Raw genomic sequence first — 23,299 nt, forward strand, 5'->3', positions numbered from 1 at the left:
ATATGCTACGAATTGACGGAATGAGGCATTGTTAACCTGCTTGCAGCACACGTTTTAGCGTTTTAATGAGAAACGAGCCCAGGTAAAAAAATGTGACGACAGCACGAAACACGGCTAAAATTAATTTAATCGAACTCCAGCTGAACACCGGCTATTGCCCACACGCATTGACTCACTCTCTTGCACTTATGTCGAAGTGGTTCGGCTGTGGTCGATGGCAAATTTCTGACACTAATGGCTCATTTGTTGCATTTCTAATTTAACGTTATATAATATTCATTAGCTAGCGAAAATACTGACAAAAATACCATCGACGCTATAAATACTTAACAAGATATTTTTGTATGTAATTAAATGACATCCGTTCAGTCGAACAGATTTGCTTCATATCACTGAGCCTTTGCATGCACTTTTCGCAGCAGTACTGTTCGCCTCTGAGTTTATAGTCGTCGGCGGGCTCCATCATGGCGGTTGTTTATCGTAAATTTTCCGTCAAAACTTTTGACGAATGGGATATGAGAGGAAAACTTGAAGCGTAAGTATTAAAACTTATAAAGTTCTGACAATTTAAATTCTATCTTGCTAATAATTGAATGCTTGTCGTGATTAGCAATGTCTGAAGAATGAATGTCGAGTGCCTGATGTCGATGACAGGCCACATCAGCGCCGAAATCACTATCATGCCTATGTTATGAAATGAGTAGCTACGAAACTGACGGAATACTGGATGAGAGGTCTTAATTTCGATTATTAAATATTACATCTAGCTCATGCTTCAAATTTTTTGGTTTTTCATAACTTGTTGAACAATAATTTTTTACTATGTAGGCCTACCATAAGCATAATACCATTTAAGTTTATTTTTCTGCAGATGATCAAAAATTTGCATTTTGCATTGATAGCCTATTCCCTATTAGGTACCTAATCTAATGAGCTATTTTGTCTCTTTTCTCATGTTTGAAGGATTGCTTCTGTGGATTCAGCCCTGGTTTCCAAGGATCCAAACTTTTCTGCAGGATTTAATGCAGGTGAGATACTATTATTCATGAATATTTTTCCTGTGGGTTGCCTAATTGAATTGAAATGCCTGAACTCCTAAAGGTTCATTCTAGAGTGCAGTTCTGGTTCTGGAAAAGTTGGCAGAAGCTACTCTTGAATTTGATGAAAATATTACCTAATGTGAGAATTGAGAAAATAGGGTAAACACGGTACATAGTGGCAAACCAGAGCTTTTTTAGAATCAGTTCATCTTTATTTTCCTCATTTATTCGAGATTTAAACCAATTTCTTGAGTATGATAATGCTGGTATCCAGGATACTTTACTGGTCTACTTATAGGACTCAAAAATGAACTTGAGGGAGAGTCTAAAAAACTCTCTGCTTTGCCACTATGACGCGGTATATTCCGACATCGTAGGTAATTCCGTCACCTCTCCAGCTTTTNTGATTTTACTTGGCTATACCTATTGTTTTACTGACAATCTGACATCTCTTCTGATCCTGAATGATTTTAGGTATCTTTTGTTTTTGAATGTCTTATTTCTTTTAGATTAGATTAGATGTTTAGAAAATTAGATGTTTTTAGAAATTAGGTGTTGTTTAAATTTACTAGTGGACACTCAACACTGGACAGTGGTGATGCTTTTAGAATTTTGATCCAAAAACTTATATGAAACTATCTACTAAAATTCATAATTTGATGGATGAATAATATTAATTATATTTATAAATATAAGTTACAGTTACAAATATCAAAAACATTACCTATTTAAAAATGTTTCCCAATTTATAAAAATAGCACCTAGATGAGTAAACATGACAAGTTGTTTTTAATTTTAATGCCCATTGTTTGATGTGGTTCACTGGTTACATTAATCAATCATAAGTCTTTGAAATGACCAAATAGTTAAAAAGACCAAATAGGTGAATTTAAGCATAAGAGCAAGATTGTTGCAAGATTTGTAAGAAAAAACATTGTTGTTCTTAAGATAAAAGATAGAATGTTTTAAATATAAAATAAATACCCACATCTTTAATAATAAAAATGAACCCTCGCTCACTGCCTCTCTGGCAACTGCCAACTGAAATGCTATTAAGCGCCAGCAACCGCTGACCAGAGTCTGAACCAATCAGTGAGATACCTATATTCTTTTTTTGTGACTTGCGAGTGTATGTACTACATCATTTTTCTCTCCCAATTGATATCTCCAATGTGCATCATTTTGAGCAGTGTACTCTGCTTTGTAGCACGAGATATTATTATTTCATTTAAGCTTAGTTCATGGTCTTCAATTATTGTTAATGAATGAATGCATCTTATCAGTTTAATTAAATTTTTTCTAACATCTATATGAACATTCAGGCAATTAGGTCATATGGCATTGAAGGAGTGAGTATGATTTTTGCTCAAATTATTAAGCTCAGCCTTTCAATTTTTCAAACTTAGAATTTTGGATCAAAATATTGGCCTAGATGGATCAAAATTAATATATGAACCATCATTTTAAGAATTCCATAACGCCAGACAGAAATTTTGTATTGATTTGCTTGTAAAAACAATTGTGTAATCACTTGTGAAAAAATCACAAGTGATTTTCAAAAATCACAAGTGATTCTCAAAAATCATGGCTAAAAGCTGGCAATTTTTCTATTTTTAACTGAAGAAATTGGGAAAGTGCCATGGTATTAGGTGAAATTGGAATAATTCATGTGTCTTCTGCCAATTTTCCAGTTTAGATGGAACACACCTACTTTTTCAAAGACTGGCAAGTTGCAACTAAAGTATTAGTGTTTTACTGCCATTCTTGGAGCTGAGTGATTCCTGCTGTATGTATTGTCTAAATTGTCAAAAAAAGTGTAAAATAGAGCTGAGGGATTCCTAAGCTATTGAAAATGTGTCACGTTGGAGCCATCAAAATTCAGTATAAAGACATTGTGGCAAATGAGAACGTTTTGTTGCCATTGCCTGGGATGGATGGCTTTACCACAATACCAACCAGACTCTAATAGATTTGAGTAAATCTATTAGTGTCTAAACAAAACATTGAGCTAAATGTGGGATTCTGGAGTGGGCTGATTTTAAAAAACTGCCTGATTTTAAAAAACTGCCTGATTTCCACTATGATAAGGTATTAATTTTACAATCTTGCAGACAAAAGGTCTGGTTCCTTGGCAATATCTTGAGCAGCAACCTATTTATCATATGCCTCTTGTATTTTCTCATTCAATGTTAGAAGACTTTTTTTAATGTTAAAGGATGTATTATGCCAATGAATTTCATTTTTTGAGCAGATCTGAACCAGGTCTTGTATGAGATTGTGTGGGCTGTAGTGCGAGGTCACATCACAAAATGGGATGCCAAACCTATCTTCACTCATGCCATGGTAAGGGAGTTAGCCAAGTAGTACCGTAGTTGGATTTACTTGTATGTTCACCCATTAGCATTTGCTTGTCTGAACATCACATTTGGATCCCTTGTCATTCTACTTTCACTATTGTACTATTTACAAGTATGTACTATTTATTAGCATGTTATCCTGTCTATCTGAATGAATTTGTGGATTTTATTGAATCCAGGCTATTTAGACCCAAAGATTCTTACCTTTTCCTCACAGTTTGGGATCCATATTTAATTCCACCCAAATTATCGTGTTTGTTGTGAAGTCAGGATTAATTTCAGAAATTTTTTCTGCAACAGGTGCTTTAATTGGATATTAGTATTAATTTTTGGATATTATTATTATTCAAATAGCATTTTAAACAGTTTAATGAAAATTATGTCAATATTTCCTTGCATTTAAATATGAAATGATGTTTTAAGAAGGTAATTGCTCCCCTTTTTACATACAAGTAAATCATATTCTACATTAATGTTAGTTATTTACTAATATATCTGTTTTCAGGCCCTGCATCCAGACATGTGCTCACAAGTAGTGGAGGTGTTGGCTATGGTTGAGCTTGAGACCACCACACATGAGACTTTTGCCAGGATGAGGGAAAACCTCATTGGGCTTATGCAGGTAAAGTAAATTTGATGTGGTGCAGAGCCAAGTTACTCATACTTCTGTAAGGCCTTTTATTTTCTGTGGTGCTCAGCTGTCTAGCAACAGTTCTAACTCTTAAAAACTCTTTTAGAACTTTAGAATTAAAATCATTTATATATAAATAGTATTGACAACTGGTGATGCATATATCCTTTCATTCTAGATTATAGTTTAATAACAATAATATAGACAATAGTTGCATTCTGAGCACAAGTGTTTTCTTTTAAATTGATAATTTGTTGTATTTTTTTTCAAATTATGTATGCTGTTTTGTGTGAACTTAGAGGTAGGTCTCAAAGATACACAAATCAGGAACTGCTTGTGTGAATGTGAAACTATTGAGAGTTAATGAAGACATAAATTTTATTATTCTTTTTATTATCACTAGAATGTATTATAGCAATAATAATAACACACTGGAGGAAACATAAAATGCTTAAGTTATTTACTGAAATCCTAATCCAGCTTTGTCTATCCATACTGAAAATTTATTTTACATTTATGTGCAGATTTATTGAAGCATGATTGTTTAGTTAATTGTAGGAATGCATATTAATGCTTTAACTTTGTTTCTTTGGCAGCTTTTAATGCGTTTCTCTTCTTTCCAGGCCCTTGGTCTTGAGCGTATGTACCGTGAGAGACTCGAGCTAGAAACCTTGTCTGATGTGGGCATTGTGAAGAACAAAAAATTATTCCACACAAAACAGATCAAAGTCCGAACAAAGATGTTGTAAGTTTAAATTCCTGCTCTGATTTATCTAAGTTATGTACATGAAGAATCTTAAAGTACCCATTGAATTACATTTTTGTAGTTTTTATATGTACATTTTTGTACTTTTTATACATTTTTATTATTACTCTTTTGGAAGGATGAATAATTTGGCATTGAAAGATATAATTGAATGGGAAGTTTCTAGGACAAATTGTAATCTTATTTGCCACTCTTCTCCACACTGAAAGTCCCTCTCTCTATCCTGACTTTTTTCAGTTACAAACAGCAGAAATTCAACCTTCTACGCGAAGAATGCGAGGGCTATGCAAAACTTATAACAGAATTGAATCAAAGCCTGCAACCAAACATCACTCCACAGACAATGATCACAGTCATACGCAGCCTCATTGGTGAGTTATTTTCATTAGTATGAGTCCAATTATGATGGCTTCAATTCGGTTATCTTGAAACAGGACTTTAAGATTGGTTCCTAAATGGATATGGATTTTTATATTAGATTTATATTGGCTCCTATGTCTAAATTAAATATGGATTTATATTGGCTCCTATATCTAAATTGAATTGACCAATATTTAATAAGAGGTAACTGAATAAATACATGGTCAAATTGATGTTCTAATTGAATCACAAGATTTGCAATTGAAACCAAATTATATGTTGTTTGAATTTCTTTCGCCATATCCTTGTTGTACTCTTGAACACTAAAGTCTGATGATATTAAGTTACAAAATCTATGGGTTAAAAATAAGACACATTGACCAGCGTATTTGCATCCCAATATTTTTTCAGAGGATATGGATATACTTTGCTCAGCAGCAGTCAAGTTTTCACATGTAAAAAACATTTACTTCACAAATGAAATGTTTATGCTACATGTTTTTGCAAACGGCTTTCAAAATGGCTGCACATGCACTTTTATTTGATTTTCCAGTATTTACTATAATTTTTCCTTTATTAGTACTAATATGGGTGATCTAAGTACGTATTCTAAAAATGTTAATCATGTATTTTCAATTTACTTAGCGGTTTGCTCTATTAAAAAAAAGGAAATGCATCTTTTGAGACTTGAAGTGGATACTTTTACAATATTTTTTGCACTAATTTTTCTACTTAAACTTAATTAAAACTATTAATAATTTCTTCTTGCTCCTTCAGGGTGCTTCAACCTGGACCCTAATCGCGTACTTGACCTGATCTTGGAAGCTATGGAATGTCGCCCAATTGAGCACAATTTCTACACAAGTTTGTTGAAGCTTTTCCCGTGTCAGTCGGCGACCCTGACTGAACTTTTCCGCTTCCGCATGAGTGCGTGCACCACACTTGCCATGCAGAAGCCTGTCTTCACAAGCATGGCGCTCTTGGTGCAGGCTGGAGTCCTGTCACTGGACGAGATCTATGCATGGGTATGTCTATATACTTGACTAAGAAAATCATTAGAAATGAAGATCCATGTATAAAATAGTACACTGATCTTGCATTTTTTACTACCTATTCTGTATATGTTAGTGGCTATTATCTAGCATTTACGAATTTAGGTATTTTATTCTGGAAGTGAATTTATTTATTGAGTGTTGATTCTAGTTTGATTAATATTCCTCGGTGTTGACAGTTGACCCCAGAGGACAGCAAAATGCTGGAGGACAGCCGGCAGGCTGAAGAGTCCGCTCAAGAGTATGCACGCAAAGCCAATGTCATCTCAACCAAAGACAAAGATAAAGACAAGAAAGAAGAGAAGGAAGAAGTCAAAGAACGTGAACCATTCCATGATAACAAACCAAACAGTAATCTCAAGATTCCTTTCTGCGTTGCACTGCTTGAGGTAAATTGTGCAGGATATTGGCATTATTGTTTTTTTTTTTTTTTTTGGTTGTAGTAATCTTTATATTCTAAGTAGACAATGCACAATGACAAAATTAGTTTTGAAACTGCTGAATTGAATCCAGTTTTTAGCGCATTTTCTCATTTATGGAAAAAATGCACTATTGTGCTCGCCATGTCCGTCCGTCTGTCCGTGAACTCAAGTTTTTGTCGACGAGAAAATGCGCTCTATGTCACTCACTGCAGTGAGTACTGAGTTACATTTTTTTCTATGTCAGAAATAGGTGTTGTCATAAATTCATAATATAAATGTGATTCATTACTTTTTAATGCATGTATACCATTCAATGTTGACTTACTTTGTACATGGCCTGAAAGTTCGCGAATCTGTATTATTGGCTACCGTAAAATCGCAGCTTTAGGGGAGCTTAAATTCTAAATCTGAAAGATATTCTATATTGGTTTTTAATATTTTCCATATTTCTCAGACCATTTAATAACTAGTTATATTGTTTTTAGATCGGTGACTGGCAGCATTATGAAGAGATCGCATCACGGTATCCAGACTACTACCTGGCCTCCTTCCCTACCATCAGCAACGCTCTCGCTCGTCTCTGCCACGTCTCCATAGACCCTTGCTACCGCAGGTCCGTTACACGAGTCTTGCTCTTGTTCTTAATCTTCTTATGTCTATGTGTGTATTCACATCAGCCATAGATGCCTATTGAATCATTAGATTTAGAATGATTAACTGCGCTTCTTGAAGGAATTTTTCACTTTTACTTCCAAAGCTTTATTCTCGGTTCAACTTGATAATAGAGGTCCGTCACACGATTATGGCTCTTATTCATATCAGTATTTATTCGGATTAGGATTAGTCTAAGGTTTTGGTTCATTAACTGCGTTTCTTATGGAATTTTCTACTTTTACTTGCAAAGCTTCCATCTCGGTTCAACTTGGTTGACTTCAAGTGTTGAATATGTAATCAAATACATATTACGTAGTAAAATAATTATAGGTTTATAATCTTATTTGGTAGTCTTTACCTGCTTGGATATGAGGTCTAGGTACTGGGTGCGATGGACACGTTTATTTTTAAACTAACTGCACTTCGCAATGCCGTTTGCTTGATACCACTCATCTGTTAACTTATTTTATGTGTAGGTGGTCTGTACCATAACTTTTCATCTCCGCCTTCTGTGGTTTTTGTTAATATTTATTTCATTCAAGTTTTGCCTATGATTTGGAGTTCAAAGTACTAATAAATTTCAAGCTCGAATACCGTTACGCTACCTGGGTTCTTCCTGCTTTTCATGATGAACTAAAATTTCTAAGCTACTGTATGCTTGTGGTAAAGAATGACTTTCACTAGAATTTGTATGCTTGTGGTAAAGAATGACTTTCGCTAGAATTTAGCACCAAATCATTATTTGACCTAAGGAATTGAGACGAACCTAGGGAATCTTATGTCATGTGCAATAAACATTTTCTGTACCAAGGGAAAATTAGTACAGGATAAAAACTTATTACGTATTTTTTATTTTTTCCATAATTTGTCTTAAAAGATGTTTTTGAATTCAGTACATTTGTTGCTCATGTCTAAAGTGAAATGTCATTTACAGTGTTTACATGTTACCGTCTCGTGCTGGAGGGCGCCCAATCCCCCCTCTGCACAACCCGTACGCTCTACCAACCTGCCACACTGCGGACGATGTGGCCCACATCCTCATGCCCATAGTGTGCTCCTTTGGTCCTCATATTGCCCGCCACCCATCGCTGATGGTCAAACTTCTCAGGGTCGCTCGGGTTGTCCTGGCAAAAGCGGTGAGTAGCTCCCTAATTTCTGACAAAAAAACTGAATTCACGGTGGAAAGAATGCACTTTTGATGCATGAAATTCAAACTTGCTGAATGGATTGAATACTTGATGAATGGGATGCATTCTTAATGGATATGAAGCCGTGCAATTGCTGGTATTGGTAAGACGTTAGAATAAATAAATGAACTCATTTATTAACTTATCAATTATTTCGGCCTGATTTTTAAAAAAAAATTGGTGAAGTATTTTTCCAGTGTTTAAAAGTAAATTATGTGTCGAGGAAGTAGTAAGTTTAAATTTTCTTTTAATAAGACAGATGTTGAGGGGAATGATGTAGTGACCCATGACCAGCTCCTAATTAGCATCTCCGATGTTAAGTGTTGAATTAAATAAACAATTCCTTGTCGTTGCAGGAGGAGAGCGGGAGTGGAAAGGAGCACGACGTGTTCTACTACGAGTTCCTATCAGCGCTGGACGAAGCCTTGCTGCCTGGCCTCTCTGTGCTCTCCTGCAACCCCTGCATTGCTGAGGAAATCTGGGAGACAATCAAGTTCTATCCCTATGAGTACAGGTATATTAGGGCGAGTTAGCCCACCTCAGCCTTGTTCATATTTTTATCCTCTGTAACTAACCACAATAAAACTGTTGCCACGAAATTGGACATTGAAATCTATAGCTAAGTTGAAATACAAGAACTCCTGTCACCTCTCCAACCCTCCCGAACAACTGCTAAGTTACCCGAGTGTGAAATATGCATTATTTAGGGAGCTTATGGCCTATCTGATCTCAATTGTTTATCATTTTCACCAAATAAAGCAAATTTCAATTGGAGCATTTGCTGTATCAACTTGGTTAGCAAATGACGGGCCCATAATCTTTCTCTTTTATGATGCATAACGAGTACCGTATATACGCTCTCATTGGTTTTATGAGGCTGTTTGAATGAAAAAAATGTTTTCAATGTTTTTTCAGCCCTAATTTGGGTTCCCGTTTTGCCATCTGGACATCACTAAAAGTGTCTAGGTTCATAGATTTCCGCACAATGGAGTAAAAATTGTGGTTATTTGTTCACCGGCTTTTTATTCATTGCATGGCTATTTTATAACATGTTGTTTGCATTTTATTAACAGATTCAAACTGTATGGCAAGTGGAAGAATGAGACTATGTCGGCTCATCCCGTGCTGGTGCGAATACGAACGGATTTGTTGAAGAAGGCAAAATATGTTATGATGCGTGTAACAAAAGAAACTATTAAGCCCATCAGTCGCAGCATCGCCAAACTAACCCACAACTGCCCCGCCACAATACTCGACTACGTGAGTAATGTAGTCCCTTAGTACCTATATTAATACTACTAATACTACTTATTGTGCTACTGGCTTCGGATAAAAGCTTATTGGCCAATAAGACTAATGGTGGACATTTATAGTCCCAGGTTATGTGAGCTCAGAGACGTTCAACATCACTCATGAACGCCACAATGCCTGGTCTTTATCAGCAATTTCATTTTTTATTTGCAATGCCATCAATTTTTATGCAATTTTGATAGCTATAGTATTTCGTCTGTGTCGTGGTTACAAACTAGGATGTTGCTGAACTGTGTGTGCTGTGAAAGCCGCTGTAGTGCGAAATCTGCTATTTGCCCTTAAATAAGAAATTTTTGAAGTGGATTGTAAATAAGTTTTATGTTTGAGGATTCTATGCATCTGAATATATGGAGCTTATTTTATCAAGATTTAAAAAAAGTCGAATCTATTTCTTAATTTTCACTTTATTTCAAGGCATCTGATTATGGCTTAACTTATATTTACCAAATTTTCACTTGTACTTTACCTCATTGTTTGTTATGTAAACTACGGACATTTACTGTAAAGCCTAACCCTTCATGCAGGTCGTGAAGCAAATCCAGTTGTACGACAACTTGATCTCCCCGGTGGTTGACAGCCTGAAGTACCTGACGTCCTTATCCTTCGATGTTCTGGCTTTCTGCATCGTCGAGACTCTTACTACCAATAAAGAAAGGCTAATCAATGCAGGTGGGTATCTGATATTTTTATTATTTCAGAAATTATTGAGAGTTTAGTGAAACTAGGTGCTTAATTCTGTATTAAAAGCGAGCAGTAAAATTGGTATTAAGAGCAAGCAGTGAAATTGGTAGGTATTAGAAGCAAGCAGTTTACTGAGCCGTGGCACAAATAGAGAGGACAAAAAAATACCTGATCAGAATTTTAACTTTGTATAAATCAGTAGATTAACTGAAACTGCTTAGTTATCACAACAGTGTCAGACTTTACCACGCTTTAAGGTAAGTAAGGCAATTAAACCTAATTCACTTCCTCAATTTGAATCACTCTTATAAACCAATTTGAATTCTGAGTATACGAATCACCATCGGCGTTCTATAAAAAAAAAAAAAACATAAGAAAACTGACACAAAGAGACGCATGTAAATGAGCAGCTTGGCAGTGCTTATATCAGTACAGCAAAGCAAGATTTACTGTAAACAATGAAGTGTGCAGCAGATACAACGTACGTCTCAAGGAGCTCAGTGTTGAGGCTAGGCGTGACGTGGTATGTCATCAAGCGGGAAATCTTAATTGTTAAGAAGCTTTTCTTCACACGATGCTCAACTATTTCGCGCTCGCCCATGCCGGAAATTGTGAAATTATTAACTGAAAAATGATCTGAAACGATAGTTATATCAAGAGTTCATGTGTATCACGATTTTTTTTTTTAAATTTTGCTGTTCCGGCTGTCTATATATACAAGAAAATGTATAACATTCACGCCGTATATCTCGTTTTTATATTATTCAATTTGTTTTCCGTGCAGGCATGGCCGTTTCTCCATGGCTGAACTCTCTGTCGACCTTCTGTGGGGCGGTCTACAAGAAATACCCCATCGAACTGTGTGGGGTTCTTCAGTTCATTGCCAACCAACTCAAGGCCGAACGATCCGTTGATCTTCTTATACTGCAAGAAATCCTCCAGAAAATGGGTGGCACTGACACCTCTGAGGGGCTCACCAGACATGCCGGAAATTGTGAAATTATTAACTGAAAAAATTATCTGAAACGATAGTTATATCAAGAGTTCTTGTGTATCACGATTTTTTTAAACAATTATGCTGTTCCGGCTGTCTATATATATACAAGAAAATATATAACATTCACGCTTTATGTCTCGTCTTTCTATTATTTAATTTGTTTTCCATCCAGGCATGGCCGTTTCTCCATGGCTGAACTCTCTGTCTACCTTCTGTGGGGCGGTCTACAAGAAATACCCCATCGAACTGTGTGGGGTTCTCCAGTTCATTGCCAACCAACTCAAGGCCGAGCGCTCCGTTGATCTTCTTATACTGCAAGAAATCCTCCAGAAAATGGGTGGCACTGACACCTCTGAGGGGCTCACCAGCGAACAGGTGAGCTATCACCACATCGTCCTATGAACTTTTGGAAATTAGGCTGTATGCTGTATCTTAATGCTGAAATGATAATTATTTATTATCATTGATTGATAATCCATAAAGTTTTCTGATGAACTCTTCTTTTCGGATACGATTGTTGTAATTGATTGCAATTTATTATGAAGTCAATGTTGAGTCAGATTATTTTTTCCAAGTGAGTTGGCTAACAATTTTTGCCATGCACATGTGATCCTTGTTATCATGTTCACGGAATAAAATAAATATTGGGACATAAACCATGTCAGATCGAAGCAATGAGCGGTGGAGAAGTGCTAAGGCGTGAAGCGGGCACCTACCAACAGGAGCGCAACACGAAGAGGTCGTCACAACGACTGAAGGAAGTCTTGCTCCAGAACAATCTTGCCATTCCTCTTCTGCTGCTCATAGCGCAGCAGCGGTCATGCATAGTGTACAACCAAACCGAGTCACCGCACCTTAAGCTCGTCGGAAAACTCTATGATCAGGTTAGTGGTGCTACATATTGTACAATCAATTTGAGCACAGCTATTTGGCCTAAACTCTGTATGAGAAATGTACATATTCATGCAAATACTTGGAATACATACATGCATGTAAGATACAATACTTGTATTTATTCACATATTCCCGTGCATTTGCATAATTACATCCTTTATTTTCGTGTGATTTACACCTCCGAGATCATGTGTTGCAAAAAGGCTCATTTATTTTACTAAGAAAGCTTGTGGTTGCACAGTGCCAGGAGACGTTGGCGCAGTTCGGAGCGTATTTGTTCCAAGTGATCAGCCTGGAGGAGGTGTCAGAGAGGCTGCCCAGCATCGGCTCCCTCCTGTCAGAGTGTCACATCAACTCTGACGTGGCTTTCTTCCTTGCTCGACCCACTGTGTCTGCTAAGATACTTGTGAGTAGACATTGAAGAAATATTTTACTCCTAGTTAAGTATTTCCAATTTTTTCGCAAGATAATTATTTATTTTTTCGTTGTTTAACTACTTCTGAGAACATCATTTTCGAACAGAAAATATGCATCTCATTTTATTTTCTATGTTTCCTCTCACGATACCCATTGTCTTCTTAGAAACTCGTAAGTGCACCGTCCACAGTGAAATCTTCCAAGTGAAGTATTTGGAATTTCGCACGAGTGTATTTATTTCCGTTATTGATATACTCCAGAGAACATAATTATGAAATATCTAATTTTTCTTCCAAATTTCCAGACTGTCCTTAAGCTTCATTTTTGTCTGCTTATCCATGAACTAGTTTAGGATCCCGCAGCTGGGTGATTTGCTCCTATTTGTAGACAATGACAATTATCACAAAAAGACGCAGTATGTATGGCTGCACTTTAATTCAAACTGGATATGTTTATATTATGCATGAAAAATCTGAAAGAATTCACAATTCATAAATGAATTCTTGCCCTAAATGCCTTCAAAAATTGTCGCGCTTCACGCGTAGCTAAAAATTAGTTCCATGTCATATTTATTTCCACCAGGCTCGGTTTGATGAGCTGCGCCGCAGTAACCGCTCAGATGACCGCAAGCAGCTCTACATTGATGCCTCAACTGAAGTCCTCACGCCTCTGGCAGAGGAGATACGTCCTCATTTCCCCAGCAAGGTATGTTGACATTATTGAACTCTGGGAAGCACATTTACTGATCATCCAAGTAGAAAAATTATTTTCCCTTGAATTGACACACGTTATAATTTTAACATAATATTCGAATAAATTTAAGATATTGAGGATATGTTTGCGATGCGCATTTCTAGCTTAGAAAATTATTATTATTCGGTGGTAGATATTATGTATTGAGTTATGCTCCATGTAATTTAAACAACTCCCTGTGAAGAGGTCGTTGTTTTATCCTGTCTGAAGGTGCGCCTGCATGAAGTTGTTTATTTCTATGCTTGTTTGTATCAATGTTAGTGACATTGTTTTTTTTTTACAGCTGTGGGAGGAGATGCACCCGTCGTTCTTCGTAACATTCTGGACACTAAATTTGTCTGACTTGGAAGTGCCTACCGGGAGCTACAAGCGGGAGGTGGCTCGCTTCAATGACAACATCACACAACTGCAGAAAGTGCCCAAGGACGAGCCTGTACGTAATATTTCTGTCAGTTTTCTATTTTATATCTGCATAGTCTTTTATTTATGCCCAATTTTTGTGTTCTTCAATTACTGCTTATCAGTATCGGATATCATTGTATTTGTAATGGGCATCTCATTCTTCTAATGAATTCCTGGTTGGATTTTTCTAATCATCTCGTAATCTTCTTTGTCAAAAATTATTGGGTTTGAAAATCTTGAACGGGTCCCAATTTCTTTTATCCTTAAATACGTGGTTGAATATCAATTCAATCATTATCGGACATCGACTTTAATCTATTACAATTGAGCGAGAAAGAACAGCGCTGTCGAATTGCTCTTTCAATAACTGAATAACAGATCAGACTCATTCCACTTACGGTGGATAAGTGAAACAGGACGACGTAACTTACAAAGATCCTGTGGGTCGAGTCACTTAGTACCTGCGGATCAGCAAAGAAGAGTAGCTTTTGTTTAGAAAAGCCGCGTAGTTCACTTTGACTTTAGTCACAATTTTGCTTGGATTTTTGTTCGTGTTTAGTTACAAATTGGGTGAACTTACGGGGTCCCACTGTACCGTACTTAAATTTGTTATTGAAACAAGGACTGTAGAATTAAGAATCAAAACAAATATATATTATTTGATTTAAAATTGGAAAGATGGTGTCGAAAAAAATATTGAAACAATCACAGGCAGCACTGGCTACCAAACGCAAGAAGGAGCTGGAACGCATCATGTCTCTCAGGGACAAACTTCTGGAGGAAGAAAACCGGCAGCAGGAGCACGTGGACAGAGTCATTGGCCGCCTCACCCAGGCAAGTCTTGTTCTCCCTTTGTTTTGAATTTGTATCGAATCCTTTTTAGCGCATTTTCTCATTTATGGAAAAATGCCCTATTGTGCTCGCCATGTCCGTCCGTCCGTGACTTCACGTTTTCGTCGACAAGAAAATGCGCTCTCTGTCACTCACTGCAGTGAGTACCTACTGAGTTATATTTTTTTGAGAATATCTTCCTGTTTAGCGGTGGTGTTTTGTTTGAATCTGTAAAACATTTTTGTCTAATTTTCTTCACAATTAATGGAAGTCAAAAGTCGTTGCTTGCTATCTGCTATGCACTCATGACTGAATCGTACTTATTCACGTTTTATACTCGCGCTCCTAACTTCAAGTGGGCATTGAAATTATTATTTTTTTCAGGAAAAAGAACGTTGGTTCACGCAGCGGGTTGCGTGCCTGCCTAAGAACGACACAGTGACGGCCTTCTTGCAGCTCTGCCTTTTCCCGCGCTGCACCTTCACTACACTCGATGCTCTCTATTGTGCACGGTTAGCCCATAACTGGCATTCCTCTTTTTTACATCGAATGTGAATTTCATTAGATAAAAACCATGATAAAAATCAAAGCTTCTATTTTCTTTGATGAGCTCTAGTAGACTCGTTGAAAAACAACAAAATGAATAGCATAGTCATTCATGTTCAAAATTAATGTAATTACAATTTTGATCTATTAAATTTGACTCATTTCTTGATTAAATAAATGGTCTTCCTTATTTTTTACGGTACTGAGCTTCCTACCATAACATTTCTAGTATTTGATATAAATGCTATATAAATACTCCTCTTACTAGTAATGTGTTAAACCAATATGAAGTACTCAATAAATTGACTAAAAAACTGGCATCACGTAAACTGATTTTTCTGTTTCTTGATGTTAAATTTTACTTTCCCGTTGCAGGTTTGTGAAGATGATGCACGAACTGAAAACGCCGAATTTCTCAACTCTCATCTTCTGTGATAGAGTGAGTGACTTAGTTGCTCAATCTGGAGCTATTTGTTGTCATTCTGCTACATTTTAGTTATAATGTTCAATTTGCTCTTAAGGACTACGGTAGTTGAACGTGACACTAATGCTTTTTCATAATATTCTGCAATATCATTTACACAGGGGCTTATCTTTTGAAAGTAGGGACAGGCATAATATGTTTGTAATATATACATTCATTCGATGTTGTGCTAGATAACGTACACGTTAACAATAATTTGGACTGAAGCTGTTGATGTAGCACGCTTGTGATAAATACTTACAATCGATCTTGTGCTACATCGCATTCATGGTACCTCTAATTTTGATTGGAGCTGCAGAAATAACACGATTTCAATATTTTATTGTCTGCAGATATTCTGCGGCATCACATAGGTACTCAGTTGCAACCATTTATATTAGAACTGCAGGAATAACACAATTGTAGTAGATACTTGTACGCAGATGTTCTACAACATTACGTTCACTGTGGCAACAATTTATTTTGGAGCAGCAGGAATAACCCGATTGTAATAGATACTTGTACACAGATGTTCTGCGACATCACATACACGGTGGCATCATGCACCGAGCAAGAAGCGCACCGCTACGGCCAGTTTTTGCACGGCACCCTTCAGATGGTCATGCACTGGCACTCTTCTTCTGACAACTACGAACGAGAGTGCGCCAAGTTCCCAGGCTTTGTCACAAGGTTCAGGGTCTCCAAGATGGAGTCCAATGATTATGTTGACTACGAGAACTATCGACATGTGGTTCACAAATGGCACTTCAAAATCACAAAAGTGAGTTTAACTTCTAGTCCTCAGTGCTGAATCGTTGATCTGTCCTCTATAAATGTTTTAACTGCAAAGAAATTACAATACAGGCAGTGACTGCTTCAGGCATGAATGAACGTTTAACACCACTTGTTCAATAATTTTTATTAATCTCGTACAAAACTCTCTATTCTATTATGATGAAATTTTCAGCGTTATTAATTCAAACAATTTAAATTTGAATAAATGTAATCATCACGCTTTGGTACGTTTTTTTATGCAGCAGATAATGTCGTTTTTCAGGCCCTGGTGACTTGCCTTGAAAGTGGCGACTACATCCAGATCCGCAACGCAATCTTAGTGCTGCAGAGCATCCTGACTTGCTTCCCTGCCATCGTAAACCTTGCCAACGTCATTGATAAGCGTATAGAAAAGGTACAATCCAATCTTCTTCTCACAACGCCTAATGCCTTCAATCGCGAGTCCATAATTTTGATTTCGGCATTAGAAATGAATTCATAGGGGGGTTAGTTTGTAATACCCGTGCAAGTGAACGGTTTTTATTTAAAAGAGGAACTTCAAAATTGGACAATATTTATTACATAAATGTATTAATACTTATAACTTTTCTTTATTGACAGTACAGTACTAAGACTATTCAATGGGCATCAAATCTCAGCAGCGTACTTTCTGGGGTGAATTATTTAATTGAATATATAATGTATAGATTGTCACTCTATACTTGTCAGAAAATGTCAGTTTATCTTAATACGTAATATAAAGTTTCTGTTGAGCTCATCTTGGAAATACGCAAGTGAGACTGAAAGTTGATCATGTCAGTGAAGAGATTCTGGCTTGAGAGACATTGTGCTTCGCCTTTTACAACATTGTTGGTAAGGTTGTCATTAGTTGTTAAAAGTTATAGAAAAAGCTGGAATTTCGTATTTGATTTCTAAGTAACTTCATTTCTTTTAATTTCATAAATTCGTCAGACATCGTTGCTGATGCCATTAATAATAAACTTTTTGTGTTAAAAACCTTCAAACGAAATTACCAAATCAATAGAGTTATTATCATGAACGTAATCTGGGATTTGTTGAACGTTTTTTTTTCTGCAATATTTGTTTTATGGCTGAAATATTATTCCAGGTAGTAGTAGTTGCACGGCATTTATATAGATTTTATAAAGAGAGGAAGATCAAGTCTGAATTATGTATTCTCCACAGCCTATGAGTGCAAGTTTCTTATACTTCTAATTTTATGACTAAACTTGTTGTTCTTCTAACCAATGCATGTGAAGCATGTGAAACTTTTAATACGTTCCCTCCAAGTAAATGACGTAGAAACAACGTTGATAGCGACTTAATTTAATTGAAAAACGTTTTGTCAACGTTAATTCAGCTTGAAAGTCCAAATTAGTTTGCATATGCATGGTCAACCTAAAATATTGACATATACGTGCATGATTGTTTTGCTGGAACTAAATTTCATACGTTCTGTAATCCACTAATACTGATTTGTATTTCAGGTGAAGAAAGACGAGAAAAACAACCGCAACGATCTCTACGTGCTGGCTAATAGCTACTCAGGCCGTCTGAGGGCCAAGAAGTCCAAGCTCTTGCAAGAGAAAGACTTCCATCAGGTGCGCAAGCCGGACGAGAAGCGACCTCCTCAGCAGGGCGGTGAACCTGCCACCAACGGCGTCGACCCTAAGGTAAGATTATTATTCTATTATTAAGTATATTAAGTATTTATCTTGCTGATGGTTTCAGTAAAGACCTGACGGGTGCTCTTGAATTTATTGGCGGCTTTGTGATCGAGCCTAAATTCTAGCTTGAATATAAAGTTTATTTTATATTAGAACAAGTGTCAGTATAGGTTGTCGCATAAGTTGTCAACAACGGCGATTAGCCTGAGGTTGGGAGGTATAACTGACTAGTATTTGTTTTAATCCTGAAATTGAAATCTTTGCAATGAAACGTCGAAGGTCTCTTGAATGTAATACCGAATACTCCTAATTCATAGTCTCCGTAATCATTTGTAGTCTCCTGTTGAAAGATATTTTTTTAACTTTTGGGCCAGCCACTACATGTTTTTCACCGTTGCCCTTTCATTTGGAAAATCATTTTTATAACAAAATTCCATTAGCTAAGGATCTGAATTCAATTGAATACACAGTTTAATAGTGGCCTAATTGAATTGGGTGATTATTTCATTTTTGTATTGTGAAATTATTAGAAAGTCTTCTTTTATAGGGATCGGAAGAGGACAAGAAAGTCGACCACAACAGCTCCACCAACGACAGCAGCAAGTAAGCAGAACTGTTGTAGCAAAGAATAATTGATTGGTGTAGCATTGCTGTTGTAGCATTGCTGATTGATTGGTGTGTTCATTATCTCGCCATGCACTATGTAGCTAAAAATGATTTTCTACCTTATTTTAGCCGTGGATTAGTTTTGACGTGTCCATGAAACGTCCTACTCAGCTATTAGTCTTCTGAATGTAATAGTGCTGGTAACATAACACAAATACTCTATTAGGTTACACAATTATACATGCCTGGATTAGTTACCTTGTGGTAGGTACATGTTAAGCAATAATGAATTCTTTTGCTTGTGACCCAGAAACTCCGGAAACGCACTAGTCTGCTTGCCATCAATTCTATTAGTACTAAGTTTGTCACAGGAAAAGCTTGCATTACTAATAACAAATGTTTTTCAATCCCCTGAAGTAAATTCTATAAATGATTTCCTTAATTTTCTAATTAAAACACTCTCCTGTCAGGTTGGACAACAATACCAATGACCAGAACGATGCTGATTCTCGACGAAAAGACGCCAAAAGAAATAAGGTTTGTGCTCCAACTGTGACAACCCGAACATACAATCCACTTTTACTTAAAACTAATCTTAAAACTAATGACTGCACTTACTTTTTCGTGAACAATAAAAAGTCTAGAATAAGGAAATTAAATGCGTAGAGGGCAATTATTGTATAAATACATTTATTTGCAGGTTGGTTGCCTTGTCGAAATGTTAGATGATTTGCTATACAGTAGCAAGTAATTTTAGCGTTTCCGTCGGTCATAATTTTGTCCTTTTTATGGTCATTATGTTGCTCCAAACAGCTGTTGTTGCTCACTGAAACTCCACCCATTAATCTCTTATTATTGCAGTGCCATAAGATGGTTTGAAAAATAATTTTTTTTTACTTCAACATCTTTATCAGACTGATGCTGACGATGACGATGTGAAGGAAGTGGGCCCTGACAGCGACGAGTCAACCAACGACAGCGACTCCCTGCGCAGTGAGTGTCTCCTGCTTACCATTTTGAACTTCGTCTCTATCTTGTACCTTAGTGCTTCTCTCAAATGAATCTTAAGCTTAGTGGCACGTATGCTAGTGTTCCATATGTGCGCTGTGAACATCAAACATGAACACGTTCAATAAATATTCAGGGAAATTTCCTTGCTTTCCTTTCAGCTTTTAAAGCCTTATTAACCTAGAACAAGCTTTTTTCCCGATGATGAATATTCTAAATAAACTGCTTACTTATTAGCTACTTAACTCATACTATCTCTTATAAATGTTCATACATGTTTGGCATTTATTATTCAATTTTTAGTTCGCAGTTTGCATATTGAGGTAAGAGCCAGCACAACAATGTAATTTTACAAGACCTTTTATTTTATTTGCAGAAAGCAAGAGGCAGAAGACGGATGGTTCTGGGAAGGTCAGTATGGGCAGCACTGCTCAATCTGAGTTGGTATGTTAACGTGTACAGGATTGCGCTGCTGCACCGCATGCGTTGCTGTGCACTGCAGTGTGCAGGGGCCCACGGCACCCCTCTTGCAACTGCCGCCTATCACCGCCCTCTCTTCCCTCATCTTGGTCGTCGTCTGTCATCGGAAATTTGTTTATTTTACATCGTCATCGCATCCTTCTAATAAATTACGGAAATATTTTTTTAAAAATCAAAAGTGAGATTCGTATTCCTGCAAAGTTTTAAATTGACTGGTTATGTGTAATAAATGAACTCAAAGAGTGATTGGTGGCCAAAGAAATTTTAGGCTTTGTATCTATGCCGTTTGTAAATAATAGTGAATAATTAAATGAAAATACGGAAATGCGTTGGCATTAGCATAGCTTATTGTGGTGTTCTGACGTGGTAGTGTTGCACTTGGCCATCATGAGAACTGTGACAACACTTGGTGTTACGTGAACATGTGAATCAAACGAATAAAGCTCGACGCAAGGACGGCCGCAGAAGGAGCCAACACAAGAGGGTGGCGACACGCGCTGATGTAGTGACGCTCTGAGCGACGAGGGATCTTATGGTAGGTCATGCTTGCTATTCTCAGGTAAGAAGGTTGACTTTGTCTTGACGCGCTCTGGTGCTTTTCGGTAAGACACTCGGTTGTCCCTGCTACTGACTTTTGAGAGTTGCCTACTTCCAAGCAGCAGCGGACGTGTTTTCATCTGCTGGTGTCAGCTTAAGGATGTTTTTAGTTGATCATTGGCGCCAAGAATCAAATTTCAGGTAGGTAGTTGTTCAACAAAAAAGCCTATTCTAGTAACAAAGTAATTATTGTCTTCGTGTTTGTTTTAACAACGAGGAGCGTGGCGGATTTGAGTGAGAAATGGTATGCAGAAGACTTCTAGTCCCTAGTTGACTAAATTACACTGAAATCAGTCAAGTCAATGGCCAATTTCAAAAATGCTGTCATTCATTTCATGTTTCAGTTGCTTCATAATTTACCAAGAATTCGAATGTTTGCTATTCAGCTACAAAGCAACAACAAACGTCTAATTTTATTAGTTGAAATATTATTCGCCAGCTCGTCTGTTGCAGTGGCGTAACCTACGTCTATTTTCGCAGCATGTATGTGCTGGCGAGGACATGCACGCAAGACTCATCATGATGAGAGCGTCGGTGGTCGAGTTTTAGTGTGTGCGGCGATGTTGGGCGAGCCTGGCTTCTCCGTCGCTCACTGTCAGCCTTACTTTACTTTACAGAATAATGATGATCCCCACGCCCGCGTCAAACAACCTCAAGACGACTCGCCCAACAAAAGGAAGAAGGAGCGCAAAAGGGTGGGTATTATTTGTTTGTGAAATATGTGATCCTACCCGTGATCCAGTGGGTAGAACAACTTGCTATGCCCGACATGGAAGTTGGAAGGAAGTTCCCATGGAAGTTACCTGCTGTCATGGGAGGATGATTTTGAGGCAGCAAGTTAGCGTGGCCGTGGACAGGGAGCTGTCTAAAACTCATTTGAAAAGCAAAAACATCATTATTTTTATTAGTGTGGTAACTGTCCTTACAGCATTGCACTAGCGATGTATTTTATAGCTTGTTAACCTATCCTATAGTGTCTATGTCACGGACGGATTAAGTTTTCAGTGAAAAATTTTCATTCCGAATGTTTCAATTTTACAAGACAACGTAGTAATTTAAAAAAAAATCTATAGGTATTACTTAATATTGCATTACTTTTTAAATTTTGTTACTACAATGTTTTTCGCATATGCATCACAATCGGGCTTCCGTTGATCCGTGTCTAAAATCTCAAGATGACGATCGGTAGTTTTGTTCTTGTTTTGTGTATTTATTAGAAACTAATTCTGTAGAAAATAAAAATGATTGTTCAAAGTTGATCAATTATTTAATTGATTATTATTACAAATCGCATATCATATTGGATCCAAAAGTTTGTGAAACTTTGCTTTTGTTTTATATTTTGCTGATATTTAGAGCTGATCAACAGTTATCAAACTGTTATAAAACTATTATAGAATAGTTTTCTAACAGTTACATCCAGGGCAACCTAGGGGAACCTGTTTTATTGAGAATTGGTTGCTAGAGAAAAAGGCTCCCAGTAGAAATACGTGCAATAAAATAGTTTCCCCTAGGTTGCTCTGGATATAACTGTTATAAAACAATTAAACATTCCATCTTAAACATATGAAACACCTTTCATAGAATACCTCCCTGCAGGAACGGTCGGTGGACGAGGCTGTGGACGGAGACCCGAAGCGACAACGCGGTGACAGGCGCAGCAATGGTCGTCCCATTGAGCAGGTAAATTGATATATATTATATTGTCGGGCTAATGAAATGAACTAAATATTCCTAACAAATTAGTGTTGAATTTAAAAGCTATTGTCATTCTTTCCATTGTTGAAAAATGTCTTGCAGCAAAAATATTTTGGTAATTTTTGAGTATATTTAATTAAGTAAAATTTATTTTTATATGCTGCCAATAATTTGTCGATTAATTCCAATAACTAATGTCAAGTTGAATTTAATGGCATTCTCGTTGAAATTAATTCAGCGTAAGCGTCTAGAAGTATTTATTAACTGTATATCTCGACACGCTTCACAATGACGAAACGCAATATAATATGACCAATAACAAAAAATTCTACAATATTTATCGGAGTTAGTGTAAGACGTTGAATGCACCTACAGGTTGATGCTGAAGTCGTCGAGCTGGATCGTGATGACAAGAAACGAAGCTCGCGTCGCCGTAAAGAAACTTAGACGTGCGTCCCGCATACGTCAACTAACTGGATTGCTGCGTTGGCTCTGTTGCTTGTATTAATACACTTTCTTCAGCCGATCGGTTAAAAACGTAACTTCTCTTGGCTGAATCGTATTCTTTCGGCATTGTATAGTGTTTCGTCTCGTATCCAAATTAAGTTGTTTTTGATCTATGGAACCATGGATACCAGGTCTTGTGTAAAAAAATGAAGGCCATATTAACGTCTAAATTAGGAT

The 23,299-nt window shown here is 36.9% G+C and overlaps 1 protein-coding gene across 1 annotated transcript; it reads left to right on the plus strand.

Annotated features, from left to right (window-relative positions):
• Positions 1 to 414: 414 nt before the first annotated feature.
• On the plus strand, positions 415 to 23,120 carry LOC108679358 (THO complex subunit 2). The gene is made up of 31 exons (XM_018167970.2): positions 415 to 535; positions 964 to 1,028; positions 3,292 to 3,383; positions 3,903 to 4,019; positions 4,652 to 4,773; positions 5,032 to 5,165; positions 5,932 to 6,179; positions 6,386 to 6,595; positions 7,114 to 7,241; positions 8,217 to 8,418; positions 8,826 to 8,983; positions 9,543 to 9,729; positions 10,305 to 10,449; positions 11,631 to 11,833; positions 12,124 to 12,342; positions 12,594 to 12,758; positions 13,352 to 13,474; positions 13,806 to 13,955; positions 14,636 to 14,758; positions 15,140 to 15,267; positions 15,677 to 15,740; positions 16,294 to 16,545; positions 16,822 to 16,953; positions 18,047 to 18,232; positions 18,774 to 18,829; positions 19,303 to 19,369; positions 19,747 to 19,825; positions 20,217 to 20,251; positions 21,535 to 21,612; positions 22,517 to 22,600; positions 22,991 to 23,120. Exons 1-31 carry the CDS (start codon positions 465 to 467, stop codon positions 23,060 to 23,062), a joined length of 4,095 nt encoding a protein of 1,364 aa, XP_018023459.1. The 5' UTR covers positions 415 to 464; the 3' UTR covers positions 23,063 to 23,120.
• Positions 23,121 to 23,299: the final 179 nt, after the last annotated feature.

Source organism: Hyalella azteca, unplaced genomic scaffold (genome assembly GCF_000764305.2).
Source record: "Hyalella azteca isolate HAZT.00-mixed unplaced genomic scaffold, Hazt_2.0.2 contig14857, whole genome shotgun sequence".
NCBI lineage: Eukaryota > Metazoa > Arthropoda > Malacostraca > Amphipoda > Hyalellidae > Hyalella > Hyalella azteca.